Source organism: Xenopus laevis, chromosome 8L (genome assembly GCF_017654675.1).
Source record: "Xenopus laevis strain J_2021 chromosome 8L, Xenopus_laevis_v10.1, whole genome shotgun sequence".
NCBI classification, from domain to species: Eukaryota; Metazoa; Chordata; class Amphibia; order Anura; family Pipidae; genus Xenopus; species Xenopus laevis.
In genome coordinates this window covers 117,252,999-117,273,694 of record NC_054385.1, presented here as the reverse complement: position 1 = coordinate 117,273,694, position 20,696 = coordinate 117,252,999, and the positions used below count along the sequence as shown (strand labels likewise).

The 20,696-nt window shown below is 38.9% G+C and overlaps 1 protein-coding gene across 2 annotated transcripts; it reads right to left on the bottom strand.

The window, feature by feature from the left end:
• Nucleotides 1–3,937: 3,937 nt before the first annotated feature.
• Nucleotides 3,938–10,962, bottom strand: LOC108699569 (C-reactive protein-like). Of its 2 annotated transcripts, XM_018231654.2 has the most exons (3): nt 10,870–10,962; nt 7,762–7,820; nt 3,939–4,837 (listed from the first exon to the last, which is right to left on the bottom strand). In XM_018231654.2, exons 2-3 carry the CDS (start codon nt 7,808–7,810, stop codon nt 4,149–4,151), a joined length of 738 nt encoding a protein of 245 aa, XP_018087143.1. In that variant the 5' UTR covers nt 7,811–7,820; nt 10,870–10,962; the 3' UTR covers nt 3,939–4,148. The 2 variants fall into 2 exon arrangements, with proteins under 2 accessions (XP_041428486.1, XP_018087143.1); XM_041572552.1 differs by lacking the exon at nt 10,870–10,962 and having other exon boundaries at nt 3,938–4,837; nt 7,762–7,818.
• Between the last annotated feature and the right edge of the window lie 9,734 nt (nt 10,963–20,696).

Genomic DNA, 20,696 nt, shown 5'->3' with positions numbered 1-20,696 from the left:
TACCTGTTTCATTTTTTCGTTGCCCTGATAACTGCCAGGGAAGATTTACAGTATCTCTTATGACAAAAAGACAGTTATTTATATCCTTTTAAATGGGGGAAAGTCAATTTTCAGGGGCCTGTGCCACAGGGCCAACGTAATGTGTTTATTTATTGTTTTATAAAAGGTAAAGAATGTAGTACAAGTTTACAGAGTTTCTCTTTTTATTCCTTGGGATAGGAAGTAACGATTCCAATTTAACTTTAAAGGAGAAAAAAAGGTTAAAACAAAGTCAGCTTTATCGGAAAGGTCTTTATGAATACACTAGTAAATCCTCAAAGTAATGCTGCTCTGAGTCCTCTGTCAAAAGAAACACAGGATTTCTTTCCTTCTATTGTGTACTCATGGGCTTCTGTATCAGACTTCCTGTTTTCAGTTAAACATCCAAGGCTTGGGCTTGAGCATGCTCAGTTTGCTAATTGCTCCTTCCCTCCCATCTGTAATCTAAGATCAGAGATCACAGTTTAGAGTGAGCAGGGATAAACTCAGGCAGGAAATGATGTCACAGGCTAATATGGCGGCTGCTATCCTAAACAAACAGAGGCAGTGTCTAGAGCTGTTTACGCAGGTATGGAAAAGCATTCTGAAGAATAAAAATGATGTAGCTTGCACTATCATGGCTAATCTATTGGTAATAAACGGTCTTGGTAGCTTTCCTTCTCCTTTAAGTTCAGGGAAAATGTGACATCTGGATTTCCTTCCAATATTCAAATTCCCTGGAATCATTCCTTATAAATATTCCCCATAGTCCTTCTGAAATATAATACCCTAATATGTAGACATGTCAACTGATTAACAGGATCACAAACCACCACTGCAACCAAAATAGAGCCCACTGTTACAGTAAGGTTCTATCTATGTGCTTTTTTTTGACGTCCATCCTGCTGTCTTGTTGCTACGGTATGCTGTAGCAACCAAATGGCAGTTAAAATTCCTAGCCTGACAGTTACAGGCAAAAAAACTGTACAAAAAACAATACAAAGAGAACCTGTTGCAACTGCCAGTTAGCATACTGCCACCTACTGTTACACTTAGGAGGTTATTTATCAAAGTCCGAATTTATCTCAATATTTTCTAATTTTTTGAGCTTATTTATTAATACACTTTCCCGATAATTTTGTTTGCGGGAAAAAATCTTTTCTTGATTTTTTCGGATTTTTCATCTGATTTTCACGATCTTTTCGGATTTTTCACCCGAAAACTCAGAAAACGTAAGGGTATTGCCAAAAACCCAGCGCACATCAAAAAATCATTGGGACTTCTCCCATTGACTTTTATGCAACCTGACAGGTCTGAGATGCTGGATTTTCAGATTTAGACTTTTCCATCCTCGGGGTTTAATAAATTCTGAAAATTTTTTGATTTTTTAAAAGTCCGATTTTATAAAAAAAAAATCACAACTTTGTCGTGATATTTGCATTTGGACTTTAGTAAATAACCCCCTAAAAGTTTATCTATAGGGTGAACCATATTGCTGCTGTTTCACTAAAGGAACTGTCAATGAGACGTGTACTTACTGTGCAATATTGGTGAAGCCAGTACAATAGGGAAGATACTTGTGGAGCAGGAACTGCAGATACAATGGAACACACAATATTCCCATATTTTACTCATGCTCACAGCACTCATAGTTTTCATTTAATTCTGTTTTATTAGTAAATGAGTATATTGTTACATTCCCTTAATACAGCCATATATCATGTTATTGTGCTGATACAATATAGTGTTACAGGGTGCAAAGGATAATTAATAATAAAATACACATTAATAACACACTTTTATACAGGAGTTGGGTGCCTGTGTCGATTCTGATAAGCGTTTTGCATAAAATTGCTATTTGATATATAAGCAGAAAGAAAAGTCAGCTGGGATTGACAGATATATCTGGCAGATATACACAGGTAGGTATGTAGGTAGATAAACTGATGTAAAATGCCATTATCAGCTCTCTACAAGAATACATTTATTTGTAGGTGCTGGGTGACCAGATACAGACTAGGGCAGGGGTCCACAATCTTTTTTTTTTTTACCTGTAAACCACATTTAAATGTAAAAAAAGTTGGGGAGCAACACAAGCAAGAATAAAATGGCCAAATAGGGGCTGTGATTGGCTACTTGGTAGACCGTATGTGGACTAGCAGCCGACATGATGCATAACTTGGCAGTATACTTCATTTTTATGCAAAAAAAAGCACCTGCTTTGAGGCCACTGGGAGGAACATCCAAGGGGTTGGAGAGTAACATGTTGCTCACGAGTCATTGGTTGGGGAACACTGGTCTAGGGGGATACTTACTAAAACTCAAATTTATCCACAAAGTCAATCTAACTGCCATCCACGAATTTAACTCATTTATCAAAAAATCTACTCCAAAAGTCGGCGCAAAAAAAAAAACAACAACTTTGCGACTAGAGTGTATTCGAATTGTGCGACGACACGACTTCACTTGCCGCGACAATTCAAATTTATCGGACGAAAACCAGTGCAGATCACTTCAAACTTCTGCCATTGACTTCTACATGAATATTTTTGGATTCAGATTTTTAGCAGCTTAATTTTTTGCAGTATAATTTATTTTTTCCTCTAAAAAATATTTTTTTTTTCATTTGGAAACTCGACCAGAAAAATTTGAGGTTTAATAAATAGGCACCTGTATTTGAAGAGAAGTCGATGGCGGAGCTCTCCCCACTCCTTCCCCTCACCCTCGTCCGCCGCAGCTATCGCTGGATCTCGCTAACTTAGAGCCGAGTTCTTGGATTCATGTAGAAGAAATACCCACTGGCAGCGCAGGCGGACATATCCACGGGAGGCGGTAGGATTAATATCAATATGCGGCTTTATTTAAACATACACAGTGGTAGATAGTGGGTGTGTGAAGAACTAATGCATTTCGTGCCCCACAAGCTCAGAGTTCTGAGGAAGTACCCAGCTTGTGGGGCACGAAACGCGTTAGTTCTTCGCACACCCACTCTCTATCTACCACTGTGCCATTATAATAACATCAGCTTTCTCTGACTAAGGGGCAGATTTATGAATTTCAAGTTTATGGAAGTTTCTAAAAACTCCCACCAACTCCCATAAACTCAAAATTGGAAAAATAAATGACCAATCAAAATTTATTAAAAAATCAAAATAGTTTTTCTTAAAAACGGGTGAATAGGATCAAATTCGATTCGAGTTTTTTCACCAGAATTTTTTTTTTCAAAAGTCCACCAAATGACTCCAAATTGATTGTAGGAGGTCCCCCATAGGCTAAAACACCAATTCAGTTTTAGATGGCGAATAGTTGAATTCGAATTCTTAACGGGACAGTACATGATAAATTCAAAATTTGATTTTTTTTTTAATTCCAATCGAATTTGAACTATTCCCTAGTCGAATTAAACTAAGGGGCAGATTTATCAAGGGTCGAATTTCGAGTTCATAGGAGTTTCTAAAAACTCCCATCAACTCAAAATTTTTTTTAAAAATGACCAATCAAAATTTATAGAAAAGTCTAATTCTTTTTTTAAAAACAGGTGAATAGGATCGAATTCGATTCGAGTATTTTCACCAGTTTTTTCAAAAGGCCACCAAATGATTCCAAATTGATTGTAGGAGGGCCCCATAGGCTAAAACACAAATTTGGCAGGTTTTAGATGGCGAATAGTTGAATTCGAATTCTTAAAGGGACAGTACATGATAAATTCGAATTTAGATATTTTTTTTTTAATATCAATCGAATTTGGACTATTCCCTAGGCGAATTACACTACGGGGCAGATTTAGCAAGGGTCGAATTTCGAGTTCATGGGAGTTTCTAAAAACTCCCATCAACTCCCACAAACTCAAAAAAAAACAACCAATCAAAATTTATTTTAAAAAAATCCAATATTTTTAAAAACGGGTGAATAGGATCGAATTTGGACGATTCCCTAGTTGAATTACACTAAAATAAACTCGAAATTCGAATTTAATAATTCACATTTTCGATTTGACCCTTGATAAATCTGCCACCAAATGAGCCCTTCTTTTCAAAAAAACGATAGATCTCCTTATTTCTAAAGACATATTTCCCTTAGTAATAATCATTAGCTGGAAAGTCATTGTTCTACCTGTTTTTTCAATCCCATTAGTCCATAGAGCACTGATAGTGTGAGCTGCCAGACTCGCTGCCATATCTACACTGGAGTTTGGGTTGGACAGTGACATCTCCATTAATAGTGTAGATCAGAGACCTCCAGCTAATGACATTGCCATTGATATCCCTATTATTTAGAAGAACCTGCCTTATGGTCTCAGGAGGCAAAACCTCATCCCACATATGAACATCACTTATTTCCCCTTGAAAGGAAGCTTCAGGATCCCATCTACTCCCATAGTATCTATACAAACTAGTGTGTGTATTCCTGGATGGTAGGTGCATCTGACCCAGGGAAATACCCTGCTGGAGATCAATAGGATAGCCTGAGTTCAGTGATGTGCGAGGGGAGACTTTTCCATTAACCCAAAGCTGTAGAACTCCATTTCCCCAGGTCACACAGATGTGATTCCACTCCAGAACATCTCTCTCTCCTGGAATGGATACCTGCACATTTTTCACATAGATATGGAAATAACCTGATGGGGATTGTACAATAACGAACATGTTTTGGATCTGTGAATTTACGGTGCCCACTGTAAAAAGGGCAAATTGTTTGCCATCTGTGTAGCTCCTCAAGCAAACGGTGAATTTATTTAAAGTCCCAGTCATCTTTGGTGTCAGAAGCACATAATCATCAGAAGACTTTTTTGGAAAGAGGAAGACACTGCGATCCATGTCTAGAAAGGAGGAGGATTTTGGGGAGATACAAACCAAGAAAATACAGTTAGAAACCTTATAGCCAAGGGAGACAGCAAAATGCAACCAAGGATTGGTCATGAAAGTGAAGTTAATGTTAAAATTAAGGAGCAGTTTTATCAAAGGTCGAAGTGAAAATTCAAATTTAAAAAATGCAAATTTCAAGCTAATTTATGTGTACTTTGATACTTTGGATCAAATTCGATCGAATGCACTATTCCTTCGATCCGTACGATTCAAACTCAATCGAAAACAAACATATCCGATTGAAAACTGACCTATTTGGCTAAAAAAAGTTGATTTTTTTTAATAAATTTCGGTTGGTCTTTTTGAATTTTGAAGTTTTTCAAATTCGAAATTCGACCCTTGATTAATCTGCCCCCGACTGTCCGAATGGTGTAATATTTTGAGGCAAATGGTGTTCTATTGTTTACCGTTTTTTTCCACTTAGATTTTCTTTGTTTTCTGCCTCTTTTCCTACTTGAAATATAAAGGGCCCGATTCATCAATAGTCGAATATCGAGGGTTAATTAACCCTCGATATTCGACTGGGAACTAAAATCGTTCGACTTCGAATATCGAAGTCGAACGATTTTGCGCAAATCCTGTGATCGATCGATTAAATCCTTCGAATCGAACGATTCGAAGGATTTGAATCCAACGATCGAAGGAAAATCCTTCGATCAAAAAATCACAGGCAAGCCTATGGGGACCTTCCCCATAGGCTAACATTGACTTCGGTAGGTTTTATCTACCGAAGTAGGTGGTCGAAGTATTTTTTAAAGAGACAGTACTTCGATTATCGAATGGTCGAATAGTCGAACGATTTTTACTTTGAATCGTTCGAATCGTTCGAATTCGAACGAATTTAACTAATTCGATGGTCGAAGTACCCAAAAAATACTTCGAAATTCGAAGTTTTTTACATTCGAATTCTTCACTCGAATTTTGTAAATCTGCCCCAAAGTGTTATCTGGTTGCTCAGGGAAGCGAGTAAATGGGGTTGTTCCACGGCTACATTGTCACTGTTATTATTGTGATTCAGACAAATGTTTTTCTGCATGGGTAAGAGTGCCTTAAGCAACCAGATAACAGTTTAACATCTGAAATTGAACAAAATAAGGCAGTACAGGTATGGGATCCTTTATCCGGAAACAAATTATCCAGATAGCTTTCAAGTACGGGAAGGCCATCTCCCATAAACTCCACTTTAATCAAATAAGTCAGGTATTTTAAAAATTATTTTCTTTTTTTCTGTAATAATAAAACAGTAGCTTGTACTTGATCCCAACTAAGATATAATTAATCCTTATTGGAAGCAAAACCAGCCTATTGAGTTTATTTAATGTTCAAATGATTTTTAGTAGTCTTAAGGGATGGTGGCCCAAATTACAGAAAGACCCCCTTAACCCCAGGTCCCATACCTGTATCCCCTCTTTTGACATTTCAACATTTTTATTGGGTTTTCCAAAAAAAAAAAACCAAAGCATCGTAGGTTTTATTTAGCAGGTAAAAATAAGTAAAAACAGACAATGGCGAAGATTATACAATGCTGCATATCAAATGAAAGGCGTTGGATGAACACAGTAGTACAGGTATAGAATTCGTTATCCAGACTGTGCACATGCTCAGTATGGTCTGGGCTGCTTAGGGATCGTCATGAATTATCAACAGCACAAGCAGGGCCGGATTTACATAGCAGGCGCCCCTAGGCCCACTGCCGTTCATCACCCCTCCCCTTTATTCGTGCAAATTTTCATCATCTGGACTGGAACAATGGGGATTGGCGCATGGAAAATTAAAAAAATTATTGTATCTCCAGCGCATCCCCAGTGTTTTTGAACCAATGTGGGTGTGGTTGGGCAGCATCCCGCCCCCGGGCCTAGGTGGCCTTTCCACAAATCCGGGCCTGAGCACAAGTCAAATAATATCTGCTGGTACATGACACAGCAAGACTGATAATCAGACTATACAGACTGCACTGGGTCCTGTGTTGTCATGTAATCTAATGTGGATTTTATAGTTTTTGTATTGTTTAATACAAACTTTCTCCAACTCTGCAGAACCAGTGGCTGCAGCAAAATAATCCTCCAAATAGAATCCCAGTTTATCTTTTTAAATCTGGCTCCATGATCTTTGTCCCCTGCAGCTGGAGTTGGAAACAGTAAAGGGGATGGAAAGCCAAAATAAAATCCAATACAAATCTCTACACAGTTGCCGACTGCTCTACAGGGAAACAAACAAAGCTGCTTGAGTTCTGCATGGCTGGGAAGTAAGGCGGGAGCTCCCCCTGCTGTTCAGAAGTATGATTGTTTCCCTGCAGAGCAGTTAGGGACTGTCTGACAATTCCTATCCACAGCAGTAAATGAAGGGGGAATATCACTGCATACAGTCAGGTTTCTTATAAAAACGTTACATATTTTTTAATTAATGTATAGTGACTTTTATTTTTTGCCTTTACATGCCCTTTAAGGTAGTGAAACAGTCCACAAAAAAATCCTTTGTATAATGAGCTGCTCCTCATCTCAAAGTCTAGCAAAGACAGCAGCTTATGGAAACATATTTTGTTTACTACAGAGTAAATGATCTCAATTTCAACAAATGACTGTTTACAGAGGGAAGGGGGAGTTCAGTGGAATCTAAATTTAATCAAATTTTCTACTAGTGCTTTATCACAGCAAAAAAGGACAATATGAATTGTTCTTATTTAAATAGGCAAAATCCATCTTCAACACAAGTCCCCATTCCTTCCCCAGTGTTTATGACAGATTTTCTTGAGAACTAGCAAATATTTCCAAGCCAAACACTGGGCATAGGACATACTCTCTGATTGGTCGCTTGGGGTTTCTAGACATGGATACAGTTTGCGCTTGCCATTTCAGTTAATTTGCTGTTCTTTATTTACCTTGATATGCCATGGATCCAGCAAAAAGCAAAAGCCAAAGGACTCGCATCTTCAGGTTCCTAAATAAGAGAAGATTTCACTTAACAAGCTGTGATTTTAATATTTAGGGACAGATTTATCAAGGGTCGAATTTCGAAATAATGGGAGTTTTTTTTTTGAATTCCCATAACTTCGAAATTCGAATTAAAAAAGACCAATTGAAATTTATCAAAAAAACGATTTTTTTTTTCGGTCGAACAGGTCCATTTTCGGCACTTTCGATCGAATTCGATTCAAAGTTTTTCCAAAAAAACCTTCGATATTTCAAAGTCCACTGATTGACTTCAAATAGGTTCTAGTAGGTCCCCCATAGGCTAAAACAGCAATTCGGCAGGTTTTACATGGTGAATGGTTGAAGTCGAATTTTTAAAGAGACAGTACATGATAACTTTCGTTATTCAAATTTTTGATTTTTTTTCAAATTCGAATCAAATTTGGACTATTTCCTAGTCGAAGTACACAAAAATTATCTTGAAATTCCAATTTTCACTTCAACCTTTGATAAATCTTCCCCTAAATGTCATATTCCTTAAAGGGGACCCATCGCCTTAAGAAATAATACCACATTCATTTGTCAGTCAAAACAAACTTCACTAACAATATATAAAATGTTTAAAACTTGTTTTCATCAGTCTTGAAATTATTCAATCATGGCAGCCGCCATTTTATCAACACTGATTTTATCAACACTGAATAATGTAAGCTTTGCATCATGCCACAATCTTGTTTTTTTGTCTAAATAGGGGACTAAATGGACATGCCCGTGCACTGGCTACACAATTAGATTAGATGGATGTTTTAATAAAAAATAATTTAGGTTCCATGTTTAATTTGAAAAGAGCTTTTGTTATTCAGCTTTTCATGTCTGATGGTCAGGTCCCCTTTAAAATATCTATCTGATTCAAGTATACATTTTAAGGGGCAGATTTAACAAGGGTCGAATAGTAAAATGGAATTCGAATTTTTAGAGTTTCAAAATTCACACATAAGAATTGTAATCCCCCTATTCGAATGTAAATTTGAATGTGAGATTTATCACACCTCAACCATGGAAACAATCCTAATTGGAATATTCACCGTCCAAAACCCGCGGAGTTCATGTACAAGTCAATGGCAGGTCCGTTTGAGCCATATTGAGATGTTAATAGCCTTCCTAACATTCAAGGTTTTTTTTTGGGGTCTTATAGCTAAGATTAGATATTTTAATATTTTGACTAGGGGCATCCAACCTATAGGTCTCCCTCTGGTTTTAAAAAGCAACAAGACTCTTAGGGGCATATTTATCAAGGGTCGAATTTCGAATTGAAAAAACTTCGAAATTCGAATTCAAAAAGACCAACCGAAATTAAGTCAAAGTTTTTTTGGTCGTATAGGTCCATTTTCAATCAAATAGGTCCGTATTCGGCCAAATTCAAATCGTACAAAATGAAGGAATAGTGCATCAATTTGATTCTAATTCGATTCAAAGTTTTTCCCAAAAAAAACTTTGATTGACTCCACATAGGTTGTAGGAGGTCCCCCATAGGCTAAAACAGCAATTCGGCAGGTTTTAGATGGCTAATGGTCGAAGTCGAATTTTTAAAGAGACAGTACATGATAAATTTCCATATTCTAATTTTTGAATTTTTTTCAAATTCAAATCAAATTTGGGCTATTCCCTAGTCGAAATACACAAATTTTCTTCATTCGAAAAGTCCCCTCGACCCTTGATAAATCTGCCCCTTAAAGAAGAATTCAAACCCTCCCTCCTCCCCCCAGCCTACGTGTTACCCAGCGCAAATGCCCCTAATGATTTACTTACCCCTCTGTGCAGATTCAGGCATCAGAGTTGAGCCGCTTCCTAATCTTCGGAATGAGACAGATGCTTCAGCAATTTTTGTGAGTTTCGGAGCAGGACGGTCTCATTCCGAAGATTAGGAAATTGCTCAACTCTGATGCCTGAATCTGCACAGAGAGGTAAGTAAAATGTTAGGGGCATTTGCCCAAGGTCACATTTAGTGGCATATTTATCAAGGGTCGAATTTCGAATTGAAAAAACTTCGAAATTCTAATTTAAAAAGGTCAAATAGGTCCGTTTTCGATTATATAGGTCCATATTTGCCGAATTTGAATCGTTCAAATGGAACTAATAGTGCATTCGAACTGATTTGATTCAAAGTTTTTCCCCAAAAAACTTTTGATTTTTCAAAGTCCACCAATTGAGACCAAATAGGTTCTAGGAGGTCCCCCATAGGCTAAAACAGCAATTTGGCAGCAATTTGGTCAAAGTTGAATTTTTAAAGAGACAGTACATGATAAATTTCTAATTTATTTCGAATTTGTATAAAAAATCTAAATAAAAATATAAAATATAAAAAATGTAAAAAATAGCTTGAAATTAAATTTTTTTTCATTAAAAATTTACTTTGACCTTTGAAAAATCTGCCCCTTAGGCTGGGGGAAGAAGGGAGGGGGTCTATGTAGGGTAGGGGAAAGGGTTTTTTTATGTTTACGGTTACATTCTACTTTAAAACATGTAAAGACAAGCTGGTAACCATATGTACCATCAGGTATTAATAAAGCTCTGACTTGTTGCCACATCACACAAATTGGGAACTGTTTGTTACTCTTTATAGGAGGGAAAGTTCTCTTTACAAACATTAACCATATCCCAGAAACATCAAGCTATATAATATACATTAGGGGGACGTCTACTTACCTAAGATAAGTGTGGGCACCATGGCTCTTGAAGACATTTACAAGGGTCATTCCCCATGTCTGTGTTGCATAGTTCATATTATCAAACAGGACCACACACTATATTTATGTATTTAAGGCTACATCATAATTTAGCTGAATAAATAGCAGGGTATTAAACATATTTTTTTTTGTTAATTAGATTTGATTTGATACTTAATTAGATTAGATACTTAAAGGCTAAATCATGTTTGAGTTGAGCAGCCATATAAAGGAAAGAACACTGATTCTGAATAATAGCATTACATTCATATTGTATCATGGACTTCCCAACCAAAATCCAAATCATCAGCCAATAAACAGAACAGAAACAAACAGCAAAGCTCTAATTACCTGGTATATTAGTGAGTGTAGATCCTGAATGAGGAGTAGGGAAGGAAAAGCTTTATGGCAGTTGGAATCCCAGAGAACTGTTCACGGGAACCGAGGCTCCTTCTTATATACCTTCCTACTTATGGGAATGGTGGGATTTGTAGTCTATAATCAACACTTGTAATAGAAAATTAGTAACTGAACAACTACATCTCCCAGAAATGTTTAGTCCGTGGGTGGAACTGGCTTTAATGGTACCATATGGGCGAAACACAAGAGGCAACAACAATGTTTTGAAGGAGAATGTTGCAAACTGTTGAATCAGATGCACTGAAACCTGTTCTATCTCTTAGGAGAGCAGTCATATGGGGGTATAGGGAGATTTGGAATTCTTGTGGCCCCCCTCCCCAAAAAAATATAAGTTTTATATTACGTAACAAGCAACACCAAGGGCCAATCGAAGTCCAATTTTTTTCTGATTATTTTAATGAAAAAAGTCAGACCAAACTAGAATCCACGAGGGGACCTTATTTATTATTAAAAAATGACAATTTACTCGGATTGAAGACAAGGACGAAAAAATCGAGCAGAACTAAGATTTTTAAAAATGTTTTTCCTGAATTGCTAATTTTTTTCAGACTTTTTCCCGAAAAGTCCAAATAGTCGGAACTTTGGGCAAAGTTCAAAGGATACATTGTAGTTCACATTGTAGTTCACAGAAACAGATGGTTTCAGCTCTTCATAAATGTATATTACACTTTATAGCCTAAAACATATAATTCCGCAATTGCGGATTGTAATCTATGCAATTATGAATAATGGGATCAAAGTAAATCATCAACAAAAAGAGTAGAGAGAGTCAAACAAAAAAAAAAACATAAAAGAGTAAGTAAACAGAACTAAGGTCAGACTCAATGCCATATAGTTTAGTTCCTATTAACCTAGTGGGACTAAGGATAGTGTAGTAGGTGTCCTCTAGTAAGTGTCCTCATCTCCTCCCAGGTCTATAGACCGTGGATTTAAGCAAAATTAAAGGAGGCGGAGGTCCCAGGGTGACCATATTTTTAGAAACTGAGGGATTTTGTATCAAAGCAATAGTATGTTCAAACCTTTTGTTACTGTCAATCCTATCGTTTATTTCCGACCAGGAGGGGATAGCCGATGATTTCCATTTAGATGCTATAGAAATACGTATCACTGTCAATATATGTTAATCAGTTTCTGAGTATGTCTAGGTTGGTTCTCAAAGGGCTTCCCCAACAAGAAGGTAGTAGCCTCCAAGGGAATATCTCTATGCATCAAACAGTCTAGCAATTTTTTAACCTCTAACCAAAATGGCTGTATACAAGGGCACTCCCAGAATATATGATATAATGTGCCAATATTCAGGCACACTCTCCAGCATAATGGCGAAACATCAGGGAATATATTATGTAATCTAGAAGGAGTGAGGTACCAACACATTAGTATCTTATATATGTTTTCTTTTTGCTTTACACAGGTAACGCTACTTTTAGCGTTGAGCCAAATATCCGACCAATCCTCCTCAGGGGTTTCGTAACCAAGTAGAGTGTCCCATTTTTTCATATAGTTATGCTTGTAACCTGCTAGGTGAGTAGGGTCATTAATCAATCTATATATTTTGGATATCAGGCCTTTCTGTAGTAAACCTTTGAGCGCTAAGTTTTCAAATTGAGTAGGAGCTTCTCCCCTAAATGTTCTAATAAATGGATCGGAATAATGTCTCATTTGAAAGTAGAGATACCAGGGTATAGCAGTGCTAGATGTTTTAGCAATCAATTGATCCAGAGTAAGCATGACCGTTTGTGAAGTATTCAATAAATTAGAAATCTTCAGGCCCGGATTTGTGGAAAGGCCACCTAGGCCCGGGCCTAGGGCAGCAGGATTTTAGGGGGGAGGCATGCTTCCCAACCACACCCACATTGGTTCAAAAACAGTGGGGTTGCGCTGGAGATACAACCATTTTTTAAATTTCCCATGCACCAATCCCCATTGTTCCTGTCCCTCTGGAGGGGACAGGGGCGGCAAACGGCAGTGGGCCTAGGGGCGCCCACTATGTAAATCCGGCCCTGGAAATCTTGAATAACCCCACTCGTCTGGCTGGCTTCCCCAGAATGTTAGTCCTGGCTGGAACGAAGGATTACCTCTCAAAGCAGTTATGGGGGAGTAGGCTGAGGATAGTTTATATTTGAACTTCAATTTCCTCCATAAATGTAATGTTAGCGTAGTAGTATTTAACGTCATAATTTTAGGTAGCACAATCCCCGGGGTGGGCCAAAACCAAATATTAGCATGAAAAGGAAGGAACTGTGAGTTTTCTATACGTGTCCAATGGGAGTTTGGGGTCCAAGAAGACCATGCTATTAAGTGCCGAAGTTGGGCTCCTTCATAGTATTGGTGATGTGGTTAATGTCTGTCTATTGATTCTATGTTTCTTTTTCCCCCAAATAAAGCTATAAATTGCTGTCTGTATTTCTTTAAAGAATTTCTGTGGAATGGGTACCGGTACGGTTTCAAATAAATATAAAAATTTGGGCAAAATGTTCATGAAATTGGGTATGTATGCCATTTGAGAAGGGTGGATTTTATCTTTTGTGCTAGTGGAACAAAATTTTGGCGAAATAGGCCCTCATATGTAGGAGTGATTTTAGTTCCCAAATATGATATATAATCAGTCTTCCAGTTATATCTATATTGCGTACGTAAAGCTACTATCATATGGGCTGGCAGTCCTACAGGGAGAGCTTCCGTTTTAGATATATTCAATTTATAGCCTGATAACCTCCCATAGCAGTCTAGCAATTCTTGAAGCGCTGGTAGCGAGGTTTGGGGGTTGTAGCTTGATTTAATCACCCAGAAGGTGCCAATTTGAGGGTGGGCACCCAAACAAATCATTGGGTGATAATTGGGGGACTCTCTGTACCTGGAAATATCCTTAAAATTGACCAACTGCACAGAAGAATGTGAAAGATATTTTGAGCAGAAGGTAGTTCTATGTGCCTGTAATCTCTCAGAGTTATTGCGAGTAGAACCATTATTTATAACTGGTACAAGTATATGAGATATTATTGAGAATGCTCAGGACCTGGGGTTTTCCTGATAATGGATCTTTCCGTATTTTGGATTTTTGAGCTTTCTGGATAAGGCAGGGCTGCATTTCTTTAAAGGAGAACTAACCCCCCCAATAAGAAAAGTCCCTATCTATTACACTAGATAGTCCCCCTCCCTGCTTCCCCCCTTCACAGTTCGATCTTCATCTGTAAGGTGTTCCATATTGGCGCATGCGTAGCTGGAGAAGTCTTCCTGTTTGTAGCGACTGCGCATTTGCCAACAGTGCCGGAACTTGCCGAAGGAAGGGAAGAGGACCCAAAGAAGACTGAAGATCCGGAAGATGGCGCCCATGAACTCCACTGCACTTACTCTGCACCGATACGTGAGCAATGTATCTGGGACACTTTCAGGAGTAATGAAGTATGCGGGGGGAGCAGGGTGGGGGACTATCTAGGGTAGTAGTTAGGGGCTTTTCTGATTGGGAAGGGATTAGTTCTCCTTTAAAGAATAAAAGATAACTTAATTGCATGTCCATCTGGTTATAGTCCCTCTTTTTGTCACTGAGACTAGGGAAATGTACTCTAGGATAATTACTGGCAGTGAATGGAAGAGGAATGGGGAGGATATAAATGTGCCTGAGGAGCTCCTTTAAGGTATGATATGAAAGGAGGCCTATACCTAGAACTTCATCGTAGCACCTAGAGATTGTAAATAAATACTATAATGTAGTATGTGCATGGACTCATTTGTTACTTTAAGGATCACTTACCATGATCTTGGGCAGAACTGCAAGAGCATTCAAGGTCATGGCACACAGCAAGATTTGTTGCCTGTGATTAAATCTTCACTACTGTGTGTAAAAAAAATCTTCCTCTGTGCCATCGCCCTATTGGCAAAGGTACATCCTTTAATGTTCTTTCAAACAGGGCCAAAAATAGGGGTAGGCAGAAGAGGCACTTGCCTAAGGCACAGCTATTGGCGGGCCCTTGGTAGGTACCTCTTGAAGAACATTCCACATACCCCTAGTCCAGACTTTCTTGTTTCTGACAGCTTTCTGCACCGCTCCACTCCACCACGCACTGCCCTATGAGATCACATGCACTTTCGCGTGTATGAATGGGGGAAGGAGAAGTGGCTGACCGGGTCGTCTCGAGTGCCCAGTTGGCTTGGACCGCCACTGCTTTCAAAGAGCATCCAGGATTCTTGCCAGACTCTGCACCTCATGCCAGATGCAAAATCAAAGGTGCAGCGCTCAAAGCTGACAGATTCAAGCCAGGACTGCCTTTCTGTAACTTGAGCTTCTAAATACCATAGAAGTTAGAGGGCAGACAGATGGGAGGGGGCCCATTTCTCATGAACAGGGCCACCATTAGAAATCACTGGGCCCTGTACAACAACATTTTTGCCCCGCCCACCCCGGCCCGCAAGCCCCACTCCAAATCCTGCCCACTCCACATCACAGTTAAAAGACCACACAGACATCAGTGCTAAAAAAGGTAACCTCCCACACACACACGTTATAAAAAGCTATTGATGGTCAGGGTCCCCTTACAAGTTTAAAAAAACTGTGGCGCCAGGGACCCCCATAAAAGTTTTTTTTTTTAAAAAATTGGTGGTCAGGGCACCCCTACGAGTTAAAAAAGCAATAATTGGTGACCAGGGCCCCCCTATAAGTTAAAAAAAAACATTTGTGCCAGGGCCTCCCTTATAAGTTAAAAACAAATTGGGGCCCCAGAGAATATTTTTTAAAAAACATTAGTGGTAGGGGCCTATAGATTACAAAAATACATTGGTGGCCAGGGGATTAAAAAAACACACACATTGGTGTTCAGTAGAATTGAACTGGTGGCTTCAGGACATCAACTTTGCCTCCTTTCGTGACTTTCGGTCTTTTCCCCACTTCAGGACTTTAATTTTGTCTGTTTTCGAGACTTCGGGTCCTTTTGGCGCTTCAGAACTTGAACTTTGGCTGTTTTTGTGACTTCGGGTCTTTTCGCGGCTTCGGGACTTCGACTGTTCAGCACTTCCCCTGTGCCCCCCTGATGGCGGCCCTGCTCATGAATATAGTGCTGCTGTAAACGAGAAGTAAAACTTAACTAATGATGTAGTAGAAATTCAAATGGGACAAATTTGCCCATCACTAGCTATCTTACAAAACCCTGTATTCCCTCACTTGCTAAAAAGCCATCCAACCCCTTCTTAAAGCTATCTAATGTATCAGCCTGTACCAATGATTTGGAGGGGGGCTTAAATCAGAGTGACAGCTGAAGAATGCAGGTCAGTGGACACATCTGGCTTGGAAGACATTGTATTCAGTTCACATATGTCATTTATGTTATTGCTCTACCTATCAGACGTCATTGCCCCCTCCCCCAAATGTAATTGTCCAGCCCTCTGATGTCACTACCTGGTTTCATAAATGAAGAATAGTGGAAACCCGACAAGTGTTGTATCTATCGATTTCTGTATAAATGCTGAGTTTATTCGAATCCACGTGTTCTGCTTAGCAAGGAGTGTGGTATAGGGAAAGGTTTGAACACGGAAAGAGGAAACAGGGGGGAGGAGCAGAGAGAGCATGGCGTCAACAGCTAAGCGCAGTGGCTATTTAAGGTGCCTGAGGCTCCTCTCTTCATATCTTACAACATTTAAATAATAGAAAGATGGACAAAAAGATTTGGCAACAAAAAATGTGACCACACCCATTAATAGCCACACCCCCAAAATACCACATCCATTTTACTAAATTTGCCAGGTTATGGAAAGTTTGAATACATTTCTGGGGTTTTTAGGGTCAGGTTGTATGTGTTATTACAGTTTTGCTAATGAAGGTCAACTGCCCGTTAAGCTGCAATTCCCAAAGACCTGCTTATCTTAAATAGTTACAATTGTTTCTTTGCTTATCTTAATTTGTTACAAATGTTTCTAAGTGCAGCTGCCACATATTCTGGGCTCTCTGCCAACAGCCTCTTATTTAATTCTAGAAACATTGTATCTTTTTCTGTCTGTTCAGTACAGGACCTCAAAGAGAAAGTCGGGACATTTCAGTAACAATCCAGGACTGTGAGTTGCAAAAAAGCAAGACAGTTGGCAGGTACTTACATGCAGAAAGTAAAAAGATAGTGTTGCCACCTGTCTGGTTATGACCCTGACAACCCGGTTTTTGGAAAGGCTGTCCTTGTCTTACCTGCCTGCCGGTTTTCCAAATTGGGAAACCCAGACAGGACTCTCCTTGATTGATGGGCGATTGTTGCATACCCGGCTCAGAGTTCCAGAAGAAGGATGTTGGCAAGCTTATCAAAAAAACATTCTCATAGTGTGTTCCAGCAGGGTATGTGACACTGTAATTGTTATTGGCAAGCTCATTTACCACTTTTTTTATTTTTTATTTTCTGCTGCAGATCAAGGAAAGACAATGAATCCATCTGTATACAGAAGATCAATATTACTGTATATCCCCAATATAATGCAGTAGCAGTACAGTTTGGCAATGTAATCCTACACTCCCATCTAGTGTTAAAAGGTAAATTGGCATGTTAAAGTAGAAATATGATTGTGCATTCTGCAATTGAAACACATTTTAGCAGGTTGTGCTCTAAATCCTACTTACCGCAGACTTAAAGGGCATGTAAAGGCAAAAAAATAAAATCCCATTTTTACTTTCTTTAGTGAAAAAGAAACATATCTCCAATATACTTTAATTTAAAAATGTGTACTGTTTTTATAAGAAACCTGACTGTTTGCAGTGAAAGTCTCCCTTCATTTACTGCTGTGGATAGGAATTGTCAGATGGTCCCTAACTGCTGTGTACTTATGAACAGCAGGGGGAGCCCCCGCCTTACTTCCCAGCCATGCAGAACTCAAGTAACTTTGTTTATGATGATCCCTAAGCAGCACAGACCACACTAGGCATGTGCACAGTCTTAGTCTTGCAAAGATGTTTAACACATTTACAAGATGGTGATCCCCTGTGGCCAACTTTGAAAGGCTTGTGGTGCAGTAAATTCATGTTTATGGTTAGTATACAAATTCTGCAGATTACAGAAAGACCCCTTATCCAGAACACCCCAGATCCTGAGGAGTGTGCATAACAGGTCCTATGTGATGGAACATCCTATCTAGATGAGAACTGCATCGAATGCTAGTTAAGGGTATCATGAAAAACTTATGTTTAAAGGAGAAATAAACCCCCAATAAAAGAGCCCCTACCTACTACCCTAGATAGTTAGCCCACCATGCTTCCCCCTCCCCCACATAGTTCATTACCCCTGAAAGTGTCCCAAATACATTGCTCATGTATCGGTACATAGTAAGCAAAGCTGAGCTCATGAGCACCATCTTCCGGATCTTCATCTTCTTCTGGTCCTCTTCCTTCCCTTTCATGAAATGCACTGCACTTTTGGCACATGCACATTTGCTACGAACTGGAAGATTTGCGCATGCACCAATACGGCGCTCCCTTACAGATGAAGACCGAAGAGCCGGAAGATGGAGCCCATGAGCTCCACTGCGCTTACTCTGCACATATACAGGAGCGATGTATTCGGGACATTTTCAGGGATAATGAACTAAGCAGAGGGGAGGCAGGGAGGGGGACTATCTAGGGTAGTAAGTAGAGGCTTTTCTTATTGGGGGGTTTAGTTCTCCTTTAAAGGAAACTATACCCACTAAATGAATACTTAACTGAGTTTATATATAGTATATATCTTACTAAGTGACCTATTAAACAATTTTACCAAAATGGAATATAGATACAGTATCAGTAAATGTTGTCCTTTTACAACTTTTCTTTTCAGCCCCATTTTGTGTTGGTCTGTGTGCTGCCTCAGAGATCACCTGACCAGAAATACTGCAGCTCTAACTGTAACAGGAAGAAGTATGGAAGCAAAAGACACAACTCTGTCTTTTAATTGGCTCATGTGACCTAACATGTATGTGTGCCTTGGTTTGTGTGCACAGTGGAATGCAGGTTCCCAGGGGGTGGCCCTTAGTACTTCAAATGGCAATTTTCTATTTAGGATTACAAAATGGCACATACTATTTAAAAAGTATATTTTTATGACAATGGTTTATTTAGATGAAACAGAAGCTATTTTATGCAATATATTATTCGGGGGTATAGCTAGGGTTGCCACCTGGGCGGTAAAAATTATGATTTATCTCAATGTTATTAATAGGGAAAAAAGATAAATATATAGGCCGGTATTTTTTTCCAGAAAAGGTGGCAACCCTAGGTATAGTTTTCCTTTAAAGGGATACTGTCATGGGAAAACATCTTTTTTTTCAAAGTTAGTTAATAGTGCTGCTCCAGCAGACTTCTGCACTGAAATCCATTTTTCAAAAGTACAAATTGATTTTTTTATATTTAATTTTAAAATCTGACATGGGGCTAGACATATTGTCAGTTTCCCAGGTGACCCCAGTCATGCGACTTGTGCTCTGATAACCTTCAGTCACTCTTTACTGCAAGTTGGAGTGATATCACCCTCCTCCAGCAGCCCATCAGCAGAACAATGGGAAGGCAACCAGATAGCAGCTGCCAGGTAGATCTAAGAACAGCACTCAATAGTAAAATCCAGGTCCCGCTGTGACACATTCAGTTACATTGAGTTGCCAGAAAGCAGTTCTTTTTCTGAAAGCACATGACCAGGCAAAGTGACCTGAGATGTCGTCTACATTCCAATATTACAACTAAAAAATACACTTGCTGGTTCAGGAATGAAATGTTATATTGTAGAGTGAATTATTTGCAGTGTAAACAGTATAATTTAGAAATAAAAACTGCACTATAAAAATCATGACAGAATCCCTTTAAGAGATAAATATTGACCTCTCTTTAAAATGTCACTTAGTTGAACAGGATAGCCACTAGACATAAGAAAAGAGTCCAAGACTATTTACCTGGTATAGTAATACTGTATATGGATCCTATATGATAAGCAGGGAACAAATTACTGTATATTTTTTAGAATCACAAAGTACTGCTTAGTGAAATACAGGCATCTCCTTATATGCTCTGTGGGAATTGTGGGATTTGTAGTTTTTAAGCAACACTTAAAGAAATGTAATAATGTAGGAACTAGAGAAATCCCAACTTTATGGACAGAGCTGAATATAAATGGCCCTCATTGCTGAACACAAGCTACGAGTTCACTGTTAAAAAAAAAAAAAAAATTATTGCAGATTTATTGAAGTCTGCTCCATCTCTAGCTATATATGGGTCAGGCCACACGAGCAGATTCGGGAAGATTAGTCGTCCCAGCGACAAATCTCCTCTTCTTCATGGGCGACAATCTCCCCGAACTGCCTTCCCCCTGCGCTCCGCCGGCTAAAATTAAAATCTCCTAGGTGGAAGGCACATGCGGCGATTCGTTTTCTGAAGTCGCAAGAATTTTCCTCCTGAAAAAAATGTACACTTTTTATTATAAAACACGAGGCCCCAAATGTCATTCATTTTAAGGGCCCCTTCAAATCAATTGGTTTTCTGAGGTTGGCTCGGCATTAAACTGTATGTATATTTATTTGTTTATTTTATCTATACATTTCAAGGTCATTTTGGAAGCTGAAGCACTTGGGATATTTGTATGTGTAGTTGAGTTGCGGATATTTCATAAATAGCAAGCGTCCTACGACTGCCGCATCTAACCTGGGAGGTTCTCGGAGTCACCAGGGGGCGGGTAATGATGCCATGGGCTGGTGTGGTGATGTCACGGGGGCGGAGATGACATCACAGGGGCAGGCATATGAGATTGTGTCACATCCATCTAGGAGCGTCACAA

Coding starts and splice junctions, on each gene's coding strand:
- LOC108699569 (XM_018231654.2), bottom strand. CDS start 7,810: ATGCGAGTCCTTTGGCTTTTGCTTTTTGCTGGATCCATGGCATATCAA. Junction 4,838..7,761: donor TGGATCCATGGCATATCAAG/GTAAATAAAGAA, acceptor CCTCCTTTCTAG/ACATGGATCGCAGTGTCTTC.